Source organism: Lampris incognitus, chromosome 11, assembly GCF_029633865.1.
Source record: "Lampris incognitus isolate fLamInc1 chromosome 11, fLamInc1.hap2, whole genome shotgun sequence".
Taxonomy (NCBI): domain Eukaryota; kingdom Metazoa; phylum Chordata; class Actinopteri; order Lampriformes; family Lampridae; genus Lampris; species Lampris incognitus.
The window spans coordinates 5340200-5355632 of NC_079221.1; the positions used below are offsets into that span (position 1 = coordinate 5340200).

General features: G+C 46.5%; 2 protein-coding genes across 8 annotated transcripts in view; both read left to right on the plus strand.

The window, feature by feature from the left end:
- The window catches only part of rapgef4a (Rap guanine nucleotide exchange factor 4a), a 69513-nt gene extending 58011 nt beyond the window's left edge, over nucleotides 1-11502 (plus strand). For all 4 annotated transcript variants that reach the window (XM_056289929.1, XM_056289931.1, XM_056289932.1 and 1 more), the window contains 15 exons: nucleotides 328-406; nucleotides 1391-1541; nucleotides 1845-1933; nucleotides 2118-2148; nucleotides 2242-2320; nucleotides 3862-4008; nucleotides 7492-7589; nucleotides 8166-8291; nucleotides 8559-8737; nucleotides 9601-9691; nucleotides 9776-9826; nucleotides 10066-10153; nucleotides 10238-10302; nucleotides 10407-10461; nucleotides 11059-11502. In XM_056289929.1, the coding sequence (XP_056145904.1) occupies nucleotides 328-406; nucleotides 1391-1541; nucleotides 1845-1933; nucleotides 2118-2148; nucleotides 2242-2320; nucleotides 3862-4008; nucleotides 7492-7589; nucleotides 8166-8291; nucleotides 8559-8737; nucleotides 9601-9691; nucleotides 9776-9826; nucleotides 10066-10153; nucleotides 10238-10302; nucleotides 10407-10461; nucleotides 11059-11186 (1457 nt within the window). In that variant the 3' untranslated portion in view covers nucleotides 11187-11502. The remainder of the gene's footprint in view (nucleotides 1-327; nucleotides 407-1390; nucleotides 1542-1844; nucleotides 1934-2117; nucleotides 2149-2241; nucleotides 2321-3861; nucleotides 4009-7491; nucleotides 7590-8165; nucleotides 8292-8558; nucleotides 8738-9600; nucleotides 9692-9775; nucleotides 9827-10065; nucleotides 10154-10237; nucleotides 10303-10406; nucleotides 10462-11058) is intronic.
- Nucleotides 11503-13416: 1914 nt separating this feature from the next.
- Nucleotides 13417-15433, plus strand: part of LOC130121091 (mitogen-activated protein kinase kinase kinase 20-like) — a 45582-nt gene continuing 43565 nt past the window's right edge. For all 4 annotated transcript variants that reach the window (XM_056289933.1, XM_056289934.1, XM_056289935.1 and 1 more), the window contains exon 1: nucleotides 13417-13649. The gene's annotated coding sequence lies outside the window, so the exon portion shown is untranslated. The remainder of the gene's footprint in view (nucleotides 13650-15433) is intronic.

Genomic DNA, 15433 nt, shown 5'->3' on the forward strand with positions numbered 1-15433 from the left:
GTCCGGACTCGTGTGTTGTGTTTGTGTCCGGACTTGTGTGTTGTGTTTGTGTCCGGACTCATGCTCTGTGCCAACCCGTTTGTTCTCTTCTATAATTAGCTTGGTATAATTAGCTTGGTATGATGGGCTGATCTAATTAGTCCTGGTCGTGCGGTCCCCTTTTTTGAGTTTTGTATGTGTGAGGTTTTCACTTTCCGGCTGAGGTGCCGTGGCCGGGGCCTTGTTATCGAGGCCCGGTGGGGTCAGTCAGCAGGCAGGCCCGGCCGACACCGGCATCACAGGTGTCCGGTATGACTTCCTGTCTCTCACGCTCTCCGTCCGTCACAGACCCGGCGCTGGACGACTTCCTGCTCATGCACTGTGTCTTCATCTCCAACAACCAGCTGTGCCCTGTGCTCATGGCCCAATATCCTTTGTCTTTATTCGCTCGAGCACGGGAAACGCCCCGAATCAATCAAGGCAACTTCATACATATATATATATATAGTATATATATATATAGTATATATATATAGTATATATAGTATATACATATAGCACATTTTATACACATGGCAGACTCAATGTGCTTCACATAAAAAATTTTACATTTTTAAAAAATTATACAATAAAAAGATTTAACAAGTAATTAATAAAAGGACATTTAAATTAAAGAATAAAATCAATCAATCATAAATTCTTACTTTATTCAGACACATAGGTCCATATTTAAAAAAAAACAATAAAAATACAATACGGGGCGTCTGGGTAGCGTAGTGGTCTGTTCTGTTTCCTACCAACACACAGATCGCTGGTTCGAATCTCCGGTACGAATGGGTATGTGCCCCGGTCGCTGCTCCACCCCCTCTGCCGATCCAGAGAGGGCTGCAGACTACCACATGCCTCCTCCCACATGTATGGGAGGAGGCAGCCGTTTCTTCTCACCTGACAGTGAGGAGTTTCACCAGGGGGACGTAGCGTGTGGGAGGATCACGCTATTCCCCCCCCCCCCCAACAGGCGCCCCGACCGACCAGAGGAGGCGCTAGTGCAGTGACCAGGACACATACCCACATCCGGCTTCCCACCCACAAACGCGGCCAACTGTGTCTGTAGGGACGCCCGACCAAGCCGGAGGTAACACGGGGATTCGAACCGTCGATCCCTGAGTTGGTAGGCAACGGAATAGACCTCCACGCTACCCGGACGCCAGGGCCAACACTCCTGTCTGTGCCCCTGACCAAGGCAAATTTACCCACATAGCACATCTCCGCAACAAGACAAGTCAAAGTGACCCACACAAAAAACACAAGGCATCAAGAGAAGCAACATGAGGCAGCGAATAACAAAATTAAACACCGACATAAAGAGAGTTGTGTACCGTTATGATTGTTGTCCTTGACTGCTGTGCACTTACCATGCGCAGGCCTCGCAGGGCTCTGAGCAGGAAAGGCTGGACTACACCCTCAACAACAAGCGCAGGGTGATCCGCCTGGTGCTGCGGTGGGCGGCCGTGCACGGAGATCACCTCCAGGAGGAGGACACCTCGGTTGCCTTCCTAGAGGTCAGGCTGTCTTCTTCATAAGCAGTGATGTAGTGGTAGAGGGAGAGTTGGGTAAACCACGCTCTTCCTTCGGGGATCATCGTTAAGCAACCAAATACCAGTACGGTACCTTTCTATGGCGGGAGACCTAAGCAGTAAGGTCTCCAGCCGCCGGTTTTGAACGCAGTGAAAATACAGGGAACGGCGTTCACTTTCCAACTGTCGGGCCCATAACAGCTGCAATAAATGCAAAGGAACTGCAGATTAGTGCCAAAAATCATTTTCTGCTTGTTCCTTTTATTGAGAGTACGCGTTGGCTTGCAGGAATTCCTCACAGCGGTATCCAGCGATGCGAGGGTGATTCAGCTCCTGAAGGACCAGCTTCCGGAGTTGGAGAGAATTGTAAAGTGCAAGTAAGTATGGAAAAAGGGCAACGGCGGGTTATTGGGCTCCGCCTGAGCGTACTCAGCCATGACTCGCTATAAAACAACGATGTGCTTTACACCTTAGCGTTTACTGGTTGAACTAGAGACCTACCGGTGTTTTCAGCACTGGTTGCTTAGCAATTCTTTTCTCTTTTTTTCCCCCACGTTTCAGCGCTGATGATGCCAGAGCTTCACAGAAAAAGGTACTAGATTCATCCTAGTTTATCATCGGAAAACCCGGAAATGAAGTATTTGTCGTGTGTGACGTTGGATAAACCTGTTGTGACCTGTTGCAGCACAAAGTCCTGCTGAGACAGTTCAGCATGGGAGACGAAAAGCTTCAGAGACGACAGCCCATTAAGAGTAACGATGAAAGTAAGTGGAGGACATGTCTCCTAATCCTGTTGTCCATGTGCGTCACGAGATTTGTCCTTGACTAAAAGTTGTTTCGGGTTTGAGTCGAGGCAGGTATTCCTGCATAAGCCGTAATCAGTCGTTGTAGCAGCATGTATAGGTCAAAGAAAGCTTGAGCGTCGGAGAGTATAAAAGTGTTGAAACTTTTAACCACTAACCACTACTACTAACTAACCAACTAACTACTGCTAACTACTACTACTAACTAACCACTACTACTAATATTACTAACTAACCACTAGTGGTGCTACCCACTGCAGCACGGTGGCAACTAAGTAACCAACTACGACTACTCCTACTAATGCTACTAAATAACCACTAGTGGCGCTAACCACTGCGCCACGCAGCACCATGCTGACTAACTAACCAATTAACTACTACTACTACTGACTACTACTAATACTACTAACTAACCACTATTGGTGCTAACCACTGCGCCACGGTGGTGACTAACTAACTAACTACTACTACTAACACTAACTAACCACTAGTGGCGCTAACCACTGCGCCACGTGGCACGGTGGTGACTAACTAACTAACTAACTAACTAACTAACTAACTACTACTACTAACACTAACTAACCACTAGTGCCGCTAACTGTGGCACGGTGGTGACTAACTACTACTACTAACACTAACTAACCACTAGTGGCGCTAACCACTGCGCCACGTGGCACGGTGGTGACTAACTAACTAAGTAACTAACTAACTACTACTAACACTAACTAACCACTAGTGGCGCTAACCACTGCGCCACGTGGCACGGTGGTGACTAACTAACTAACTAACTAACTAACTAACTAACTAACTAACTACTACTACTAACACTAACTAACCACTAGTGGCGCTAACCACTGCGCCACGTAGCATGATCTCCTCACTGCAAGAAAGTCAAGTCCTGGGTTCGAGCCCCGGGGTAGTCCAACCTTGGTGGGTTGTCCCAGGTCGTCCTCTGGGGGCTCTGGTTTCCTCCCCCAGTCCAAAGACATGTAGGTCAGGTGACTTGGCCGTACTAAATTGTCCCTAGTTGTGTGTGTGTGTGCCCTGTGTGATGGCCTGGCGGCCTGTCCAGGGTGTCTTCCCGCCTGCCGCCCAATGACTGCCGGGATAGGCTCCAGCATCCCTGTGAGGATAAGCGGTTTGGATGATGGATGGATGAATGAATAATAGTGCTGAATTATACGTTTCCCTGTCGTCTTGTATTATACAAGCAGTGTCGAATACCGAGTCGTGCAGAACGAGTGCAGTGTAAGTACACCAAAAAACTCAGTATGTGCCACGTTTACTTGGTGATCTAAAATCCTGTTACTGTTGTTGTAGGGGAGGCTGGGATGAAGGAAAAATAACACTTAACAGCTTGTTTTTTTACTGGGCATTATCCAGTAAACGAGTAACTACTTCAGTTTAGCGATTTCTTAGACATTTTCTTTTGCAATTCCACTCTTTTAATGTCTCGCTCCTCCGTGTCAACGGTTCTGTAATGCGATCTGCTCTCCCTCCAGTTCTGTTCAAAGTCTACTGCTGCGACCACACCTACACCACCATCCGGGTACCCGTGGCCGCCTCCGTCAGGGAGGTCATCAGTGCTGTGGCGGACAAACTGGGGTCAGCGGAGGACCTCCTCCTGGTCAGCCTTAGTTCGGCCGGAGGTGAGAACCACAGCAGCCTCATGCTAATCAAACCATGGGAAACACCACACGGTCGCAGTCCACAGGGACCCTTCTATTTATAGAGCGCCACAGATGCCATTATGGCCATTAATCAGCCAGCGGTTTCGTAGGGAAACGAGTGCCGTTTTGCACTCGGCCCGTTGTAATTGGCGGCCGTGTGTTAAGGTGCAGTTGATGGAGTGCTGAAAGTGGCTCGGGGAAAACCTCAGCTGAGTTTCTTTTCTCTTTCACTCATAACATTCTACATGGGCTTGTTGGTGTTGTTGGCCGGTGTTTACTGAAAGGATGTTCCACCGTCTCTGCCAACGAACACCGCTGCACTTCTGACTGGCCCACACTTTCCCCTCACCAGCGGCAAGTAGATAAAAAACTGAATTCAAGCTGTTCTGTTGTTTGGAGTTGGTTATCATGTCGCTCATCAACTTCTGTCGTCCAGTCAGTTTGCTGTTATCGGCAGAATAATGGGGTCAGTCAGTCATTTTGCCTTTTTGTCGTTGAGACCAGTAATGAGATGATGTGTTGCTGGATGTCAGGGTGCAGATTCTGGGTAGTGTGGACAAATTCGGTACGGATGTTATCGCTTAATATGGAAAATTCAGGGATGTCGCTGTGTTGTGCCTGCGGATGTTAGATTGATATTAGATGGATCTTAAACACTGGTGCATCCCCAATAATTTTGCCCCCATCTCTCCTCTAGTCAAATCAAATCAATTTTATTTGTATAAGCCCAACATCTCAAACTACACATTTGCCTCAAGAGGCTTTACAGCAATACAACATCCCATCCTTAGACCATCGCATCAGATAAGGAACAACTTTAAAATAAATTAAAAAAAATCTTTAACAAACCTCAGGGAGAGCAACAGAGGAGGGATCTCTCTCCCAAGATGGACAGAAGACATGCAATGGATGTTGTGTTTACAGAATACAACATAGAACGAGGAAAACAGAATTATAATGGAATTATAAGATATATGATGAGGAGGTGGTGCAGTGGTTAGCGCAGTTGCCTCACTGCAAGAAGGTCGTGGGTTCGAGCCCCGGGGTAGTCCAACCTTGGTGGGTCATCCCGGGTCGTCCTCTGTGTGGAGTTTGCATGTTCTCCCCGTGTCTATGTGGGTTTCCTCCCACAGTCCAAAGACATGTAGGTCAGGTGAATCGGCCGTACTAAATTGTCCCTAGGTATGAATGTGTGTGTGTATGTGGGCCCTGTGTGATGGTCTGGCAGCCTGTCCAGGGTGTCTCCCCACTTGCCACTCAATGACTGCTGGGATAGGCCCCAGCATCTCCGCGACCCTGAGAGCAGGATAAGCGGTTTGGATAATGGATGGATGGATGATGAGAAGATGCCAAGCAGTGTCCAGATGCCACTTGACCACCGTCACCATGTAGACCTGACAGGTGGACAGACTACACATGCACACAGGGGAGACTCACATCACATCATTGACATACATGGGAGAAGAGACAAGAAAAGACATTAGTCACACATCGGAGAGAGTGAATGGTACAACATTGAAACAGGATAACAAAATTCTATGGACTCATAAGATATATAAAAAGTGTGATGAGGAGGATGCCAAGCAGTGTCAAGGTAGTGACGGTCGTCACCATGGAGACCAGGGAGGAGGACAGACTAAACGCACACGGGAGACTCGCGTCACACCATTCACATACACGGTAGAAGACAGGAAGAGAAATCATTCAGAGAGGGAGAGAAGAGAACAGCTGCAATAATCGGTAACACTTTAGTATGGGGAACGTAGTCACCATTAATTAGGTGCTTATTAGCATGCAAATTAGCAACATATTGGCTCTTAATTGGTCATTATTACATACTCATTAATGCCTTACTCTGCATGGCCTTATTATACAACCAGTAAGCCATTAACTATGAGTTTTCCCTCTATAACCCCAGAAGTATTGCTTATTAGTAGTACCATCTCAATATGCTTTGCTTAGTATGGCCTTTATAAGGTGGTAGTACCACAAGAGGAGTTATTCTCCCTTACTAACACTTAATGAATATGCTCTGTTCTTACATAACAACACACAAAACTACAAGTGTTCATAGTGTTACATTACTCTAAATTAAGTTTTTGTTACTTAGAATATGTTCCCCATACTTAAGTGACATCTTGATCGTTACTAATTAAGTGTTTTTATGTTCCCCATACTAAAGTGTTACCCAATAATCTATATGCTATAATCTCATCAGCAGAACAGTTCTTGGTAAATTAATTGAGACAGAAACCGATCCGCCACGCAGTACGGCTCATGACATACTCAATTTCAAGACAAATAATTGTAGGTTAAGGCAAAAAGATGAGTTTTAAGTTTGGATTTAAAGGACTCAACAGACTCTGGTTGTCTGACGGCAGCAGGCAGGTTATTCCACAAGAACGGGGCCCAATAGGAAAAGGCCACCAGCTGACTTCTTTTTAACTTTGGGTAAATACAGGAGCCCTGTATTTTGAGAGCAAAAAGCGTGAGATGGAATATATGGTTTGAGGAGGTCAGACAGGTAAGATGGGGTTAGTCCATTTAGGATTTTCTAAGTCAGCAGAAGCACCTTGAAGTCTGATCTAACACAGATAGGAAGCCAATGAAGGGAGGCAAGAATTGGTGTAATATGGCCAAATTTTTTAATTTTCGTTAGCGTTCTAGCTGCGGCATTTTGAACCATCTGAAGACTTTTAGTACTAGCATGTGGCAGACCTGAAAACACAACATTACAGTAATCAAAAATCTGTGAAACTTAAAACTTAACTATATAATCAAATCCCATGCTCAGATTTGCTAGCAATATGTCTTCTGACTCCTCACATCTTTTAGATGGAGAACACCAACTTCTGCCCTCTAATAGGCAATTTAAAGTCCCTCAAGTTAAACGCAACAGGCTGAAGAATTCTTTTGTACATCAGTCTATCCTGCTGCTAAACCAAAATCCATGTGCTGCGAACTGAGCTCTTAATCCAGAGGATGTAATGTAATATGAACGGTTATCATGACTGTTTGATTAGAGAAGTTAAGATGATGAGATGTACTTTATTAATCCCCGTGGGGAAATTCATCCTCTGCATTTAACCCATCCCAACACACACACTGGAAACAGTGGATGGCCGTGTTGCTAGGTGTTTGATACGTCTATGGTAAATGTCATATGCGTAGCCATATGTCTAATCTATGTGTAAATCTCTTGAACAGAACTCGCTAAGGATGCGAAATTAATTCCAGTGTAATCTGACAATAAAGGCGTATCGTATCATATATTGTATCATATTGTATCACATATCATATATCGTATCGTATCGCATGTATTGTATTGTATCATCGTATCATATGGTATGGTATGGTATCGTAGATATTTGGAAACAGGTCCGGAGGAACCACTGTCAGAACGTTTGTGTGAAAACTGTTCTTTTTATCCAACTACATGATTCATGTGTTTCTCTGTCCCAGATAAAGTCATCTTGAAGCCCAATGACGTCTCTGTGTTTTCCACTCTGGGCATAAACGGACGCCTGTTTGCATGCCCAAGAGATCAACTGGATTCACTGGTGCGTTAAAGCCTCTCAGAAACACATTACCCAGTATGTTCTCCATGTAAAAGAACGCATTCAAGCAGATGCACTGTCCCAAGCTGCCCACCTCTGGCTTCTGTGACCACGAACTCATTTGTTCGCCACGCTAGTTTCCTTTTCCTTCATTTAATCAACATTTGCAAGTTTGCTTGCTTGTAGCCATGGAGTGGTATTTCAGCAACTCTATGAATATGGAGATTTTTTTTTTGATTTTTTTTTTTGCCGTTGACCTCTATTGCATAAATTTACTATTACTTTGAATATAGATAGACTACTAGAGTCCTGTTTCTTTGTACGTGTACGGTAGAGTCAAATTGTGTGTTTTGACGTTCTGCTGTTGTTCACGGCACAATGAGACAATGAATGCATGCTGGGGCTGAGAGGGAACGTCTAATGACAAAATATTTCCATCGACTGCAATACGCTTTCTTTTATTCATTCCCTCCCTAATTTTGTAGGAAACAGTGATAACAAAACACAACATTCGTGTTGCATTCGGCTGATGTGGTTATTGAATATTGTGAATAATGAATAATGTTTTCTGCATTCCAGACACCTTTACCTGAGCAAGAAGGTCCATCTACAGGGTCCGTGTCCAGCTTTGAGTTGATGAGCTCTAAGGATGTGGCCTACCACATGACCGTCTATGACTGGGAGCTCTTCCACTGTGTACACGAGGTAAAACAGACAGACCGAGGATTGCACAGGCACAGTACATTCAAATGATGATGAGTTCATCCTTTAAAGTTGGTCACATGGACTCTGAATCGATGCCAGGTAGCAGGTATTGCACAGAGAAGGTTTGTGCGTGGTTCGTCAGAAACACATTAGGTTGGTTTTTCTTGAATTCTTTAGCTAATTCACTTTTCATAGATCTATAATGTTGAGTATCGATTAGTCTTCTCACAAACGGTTGTTGTTTGTATTGCATTTGGGGTCAAACAGCACGAACTCATCTACCACACATTTGGGAAGCAGAACTTCAAGAAGACCACGGCAAACCTGGATCTGTTCCTCAGGAGGTTCAATGAGATTCAGCTGTGGGTGGTCACAGAGGTTTGCCTGTGCGCTCACCTCAGCAAGCGGGTGCAGCTCCTCAAGAAGTTCATCAAGATCGCTGCCCAGTAAGCGGACCGGGTTACTGCATCTCACACTTCCATTTCAACCTTCTCGCTGTGACTTATGCCCCTTTTTCACTTCATGGTACCGGCTCAACTCGACTCGACTCGCAGTGTCGTTTTCCATCACCGTAACAGCGCCCCCTCAGTGTAGCTGGTCTGCATTGATTTTGGTACCCGCTCCAGTCTTTTTGGAACCTCGACACAGGTGGTACCAGTTACCAAAATGCCGGTACTTTCCAGTAACGGAAAATGAAAAAGCTGGGTCGAGTTGAGCCGGTACCGTGTAGTGGAAAAGGGGCATTAGTGTGCAGCTGTTGTTGTTCTTCTTTGAAAACTTGCTCTTGGCTGCATATCACAGAGAGTTCGTCACACCGGGATCAGCATTACGCGAGTCTGAACACAGTGATTGAGATGGACAATAATGTCCCTTGTGTGGTGTATGGCTGAGGTGCACCAAAGTCAAGTCAAACAAGTGTAAACATTCATTTACATGCTTGGCATTTACTTTTCTTGATTCAGAGAAAGAAGAGGTTACTTGAAATTCCCACCTTATTCCTTTATTTTGCTTGTTTGAGTTTTGATTCTTTTAGTGTCTTATGTACCATGGCTGTTTTTGCATGTGTGGAGGGCTCAGTTATAAACACAGTGTAATTGCTTGGTTGTGTCCATTGGTTCAATGCATTGTCCTTAATAGTCTGCGTTGTCTGTAATTGTCCATAATTATTGAATTTGCATGGGTCGTCTTGTGTCATTGGTACGTTGCCGCGATACCAGTTGCCGGTTTCACACTGATAAAGTTGAATGTTGGCCTTGACTTGCTGTGCTGACATATGGACCTCTTCCCCCCCCCCCCCCGTCTTTCGCAGCTGTAAGGAGTGCAGGAACCTGAACTCCTTCTTTGCTATCATCATGGGAATGAGCAATCCGGCAGTGAGCAGACTGAGTCAGACCTGGGAGGTGGGTATCCATCTGTGATCTGCACCTGCTCCACATTAAAGACATGCTGTCTGTTAACCTGCCCCCTATTATCTGTGTTGACAGAAACTCCCCACCAAGTTCAAAAGGTTTTACGGGGAGTTCGAAAACTTGATGGTGAGTAGAGGCACCTCAACTGACGGTTGCAACCACAATTTGTCTCTTGATGGCATCTCCATATTTGTTGTAATGGTTTCTGTCCAACCACACGCCGGATGGAAAATCAACATTCTTGCGATGTCAGTTTGTCACTGGAGAAATGTATGGACGTAGCAGCACTGCCCTTGGCCAGGGCTGTGATGGGTCCATTTAACACGGCGATGGGAGATCTCAGAACTGTGTGACTGTTTCCACAGGACCCGTCCAGGAACCACAGGGCGTACCGTCTGATGGTTGCCAAGCTGGAACCGCCCATCATTCCCTTCATGCCGCTGTTGATCAAAGGTCAGAGCATTGCCGTGACCTCTCGCCATGTTTTTCGCCTTGGTCCGTCTTACATTGCACACTGTGATTCTTTCAACCTTACAGACATGACGTTCACTCATGAAGGCAACAAGACGTTCGTAGACAACTTGGTCAATTTTGAGAAGATGGTAAGGCTTCGAGGAAGCATGCAAAATCAACCAGTGGTTGATATGGATTAACTTGAGTCATCTAGTTGTTGATGTGTTGCGGTTATTCTGGTTCTTTCTTTCAGCGGATGATCGCCAATACGGTAAAGATAGTGAGATACTGCAGGAGCCAGCCATTCAGTAAGTCTGCACTGCTGCAAGGAGGTATAGTTCACGAAGAAGTACTTGATGGATTCATAACAGATATCCTCTTAGGGGCGTCCGGGTGGCGTGGTGGTCTGTTCCATTGCCTACTAACACGGGGATCGCCGGTTCGAATCCCCGTGTTACCTCCGGCTTGGGCGGGCGTCCCTACAGACACAATTGGCCGTGTCTGCGGGTGGGAAGCCGGATGTGGGTATGTGTCCTGTTCACTGCACTAGCGCCTCCTCTGGTCGGTCGGGGTGCCTGTTCATGGGGGAGGGGGAATAGCGTGATCCTCCCACACGCTACGTCCCCCTGGTGAAACTCCTCACTGTCAGGTGAAAAGAAGCGGCTGGCGACTCCACATGTATGGGAGGAGGAGGCATGTGGTAGTCTGCAGCACCTCCCCGGATTGGCGGAGGGGGTGGAGCAGCGACCGGGATAGCTCAGAAGAGTGGGGTAATTGGCCGGGTACAATCGGGGAGAAAAGGGGGGGGGTTTAAAAAAACCCTAAATAAAACGGGTATTCTCTTACATTCAGACCTGGGTGTCCTCCGTTGATGAAAAGCTTTATTCTTCTCCGCATCCAATCAGGTCCAGATTCATCTCAGGCCAACAAGAACCATCCGGAAGTACGGAGCTATGTGCGTCAGCTCAATGTGATTGACAACCAAAGGACGTTAACTCAGCTTTCTCACGGACTTGAGCCTCGCAGGTCCTGAAACCAACTCAGGGAGCGAGGTGCCCCGCGCTGATGCTGCTTTACCATGACGTTTGCTTTGAGCTTCGCCTGTGAGTTTCCTCACACGCACACATTTAAAGGGAGGCCCCGATGACGACGACATACCGCAACGACAAGATTATGACACTGGGGGCCCTAGCCTGAGTGTTTTCGCCCTTTTAATCCCCGTATCTTTTAGGGCATTTCAGCAACATGATGAAGTAAGTGTTTGCTGGCGACCTCATCTCAGACGCGGATGTTGCCGTCGCCCCAGAGTCGGGAACGGATCCGTCAGATTGTCACCGTGCGACATCTCACGTGTGGCGCTGGCGTGCAGATTTTGGATCTGACATTCGGTTGTTTTGTACCTTTTGTATCAAACTATATTTGTAAACATCGAGTTCGTGGCTTTATTACGTGTTGTAAAATATATGCAAATATTTATTTCAACCTCAGCATGCGAAGAATTATGATGTCAGGCTGGATGTACTGTCCCACGCGAGCACATTCCTCTCTGAGTCTACGGAGTCCATCAGTGAATTTTGGTTGAGAGTTGTTTTTTTTTTAATTATCTGTCAATATTAAAAGTTCTTAGAAGTACCTATTCGCTATGTTGTCATCATTCTCACAGCAGTTTGCAGTCGTGCATCTGGGATTTGTAAAACAAAAAAAGTCAAGTCAGGTCAAACAGGGAGCACGGGGGTTACCTCACAGCAAGAAGGTCCTGGGTTCGAACCCCAGGCCGTCCCAGGTCCTCTCTGTGTGGCGTTTGCGTTTCCGCTGGGGGCTCCGGTTTCCTCCCACCATCAAAAAGACACGCGTGTTAGGGTCACTACTCCTGCCTGTGCCCCTGAGCAAGGCAGTGGAAAGAGAACTGGAGTGGGTCCCCGGGCGCTGCAGCTGCTCCTATACAATAAGATGGGTTACATGAAGAAGACACATTCGTTGTAAGAATACGATGACAAAATGAAGTTGCCTTCTTCTTTCTTTCTTCAGAGAGCACAAGTCTTCCACAGGGCAACACGATGGGCCTCACATCAAGTAACAATCGCAACACAGTCATCAAAGGGCAAATGTCCATCCATCCATTATCCAAAGCTCTTATCCTGCTCTCAGGGTGGCGGGGATGCTGCAGCCTATCCCAGCAGTCCCTGGGCGGCAGGCGGGGAGACACCCTGGACAGGCCGCCCGGCCATCACAGGGCCACGATGATCCATGGCTGTAATGATGCAGTTTTCACCACAGAAGCAGCACTTGGCTGAAATTCACTGCTTTGTGTACAGACTGCACCAAAATGTCACGACAAGCATCTGGGCCGATGTCTCTGACTTGGATGTGTCCGATATAATATGCCATAATAATAATAATAATAATAATGGACAGTCCACAGTGCTTTACCTCTCACGTTTATAACAATTTTGTTAAATTCTTTTGCCCTGTGTGATGGCCTGGTGGCCTGTCCAGGGTGTCTCCCCGCCTGCCGCCCAGGGACTGCTGGGATAGGCTGCAGCATCCCCGCCACCCTGACAGCAGGATGAGCGGTTCGGATAATGGATGGATGATGATAATAATAATGATAATAATAGCAACGATGATAATAATAATAATCATAATAATAATAGCAACGATGATAATGATAATAGCAACGATGATAATAATAATAGCAACGATGATAATAATAACAATAATAGCAACGATGATAATAATAGCAACCATGATAATAATGATAATAGCAACGATGATAATAATAATAATAGCAACGATGATAATAATAATAATAATAGCAACGATGATAATACTAGCAACAATGATAATAATAATAGCAACGATGATAATAATAATAATAGCAACGATGATAATAGCAACGATGATAATAATAATAGCAACGATAATAATAATGATAATAATAATAATAGCAACGATGATAATAATAATAATAATAATAATAATAATGGATGCTATAATACATCTAAATTCTCTGACGTTAAATGTGAAATGTGGAAAATAAATATGCATATCAACAGGTGTTAAAATACACAAATATCAAAATAGACAAAACGCGCGCGCACCAAGCGCTTAGTCGCAGGCTGTTGTGAAAGTCGAGACTATTTAACCGCCGTGGGGGGCGGGGGCGGGGCCGAGAGGCCTCTATCAGGTCCGCAGGCAGGGCGCTCCAGCGTAAAGACAGGAGTCAGCTGCCCCTGCTCCGGAGGTGGCGGCCGGGGGGTTACCGAGGAGCGTGACGCGGAGAGAAGGCGAACTGGGGGGAAAGTGAGAGTCGGTGGGTGGCGTGCCGCGTTGTGCCATGTGGGGGGCGCTGTTGTCTCCAGAAACGCGCGCGCGCGTGTGTGTGTGGACTGCGGCGCTGGGAAAAGTTGTTGAGCAACTCGCCTGCAGCGTCGCGTGTGCAGCCGGAGACGTCACGGCAGCAGTTCCCGGAAAGCCGAGCGGAGACTCCAGACCAGTAAGTAGTGGTTTTCCTGCCCGCACTTTTATCCACACTTTTAGCCACACTGGCGGTATGTTGTCGAACCTGTCGTAGCCCGGACCGGACGCCTACACGCTGACGTGTACTGGACGGGAAGTCGGCGTTCTGAGCCGACACGGACGATTTTTATTATTTTTTTATTTTTATTTATTGCATAATTTCTATATAATGCTTCATTTCTATATAATGCCTCATTTCTATATAATGCCTCATTTCTATATAATGCTTCATTTCTATATAATGCATAACCGCCACCTTATGAACATGTACAGGACAGTAAAGCCTGAACAAAGTCTGTATCACAGCGATTTCAATACGGCATGACGTCACATGCACGCCGCGATAGCCACAGATTTTGTGCCACCTAACACGAGTAAAGGTGTTTGTGAGCCCTTACAGGGAACAGTACACCTGAACCCTCATAGGGAACAGTACACCTGAGCCCTTACAGGGAACAGTATACCTGAACCCTCATAGGGAACAGTACACCTGAGCCCTTACAGGGAACAGTACACCTGAACCCTCATAGGGAACAGTACACCTGAGCCCTTACAGGGAACAGTATACCTGAGCCCTTACAGGGAACAGTACACCTGAGCCCTTACAGGGAACAGTACACCTGAACCCTCATAGGGAACAGTACACCTGAGCCCTTACAGGGAACAGTATACCTGAACCCTCATAGGGAACAGTACACCTGAGCCCTTACAGGGAACAGTACACCTGAACCCTCATAGGGAACAGTACACCTGAGCCCTTACAGGGAACAGTATACCTGAGCCCTTACAGGGAACAGTACACCTGAGCCCTTACAGGGAACAGTACACCTGAACCCTCATAGGGAACAGTACACCTGAGCCCTTACAGGGAACAGTATACCTGAACCCTCATAGGGAACAGTACACCTGAGCCCTTACAGGGAACAGTACACCGGAGCCCTTACAGAGAACAGTACACCTGAGCCCTTACAGGGAACAGTATACCTGAACCCTCATAGGGAACAGTACACCTGAGCCCTTACAGGGAACAGTACACCTGAATCCTTACAGGGAACAGTACACCTGAGCCCTTACAGGGAACAGTACACCTGAACCCTTACAGGGAACAGTACACCTGAACCCTTACAGGGAACAGTACACCTGAGCCCTTACAGGGAACAGTACACCTGAATCCTTACAGGGAACAGTACACCTGAGCCCTCACAGGGACACCTGAGCCCTTACAGGGAACAGTATACCTGAACCCTCATAGGGAACAGTACACCTGAGCCCTTACAGAGAACAGTACACCTGAGCCCTTACAGGGAACAGTATACCTGAGCCCTTACAGAGAATAGTATACCTGAGCCCTTACAGGGAACAGTACACCTGAGCCCTTACAGGGAACAGTACACCTCAGCCCTTACAGGGAACAGTATACCTGAGCCCTTACAGAGAATAGTATACCTGAGCCCTTACAGGGAACAGTACACCCGAGCCCTTACAGGGAACAGTACACCTCAGCCCTTACAGGGAACAGTATACCTGAGACCTTACAGGGAACAGTACACCTGAGCCCTTACAGGGAACAGGACACCTCAGCCCTTACAGGGAACAGTACACCTCAGCCCTTACAGAGAATAGTATACCTGAGCCCTTACAGGGAACAGTACACCTCAGCCCTTACAGAGAATAGTATACCTGAGTCCTTACAGGGAACAGTATACCTGAGCCCTTACAGGGAACAGTATACCTGAGACCTTACAGAGAACAGTACACCCG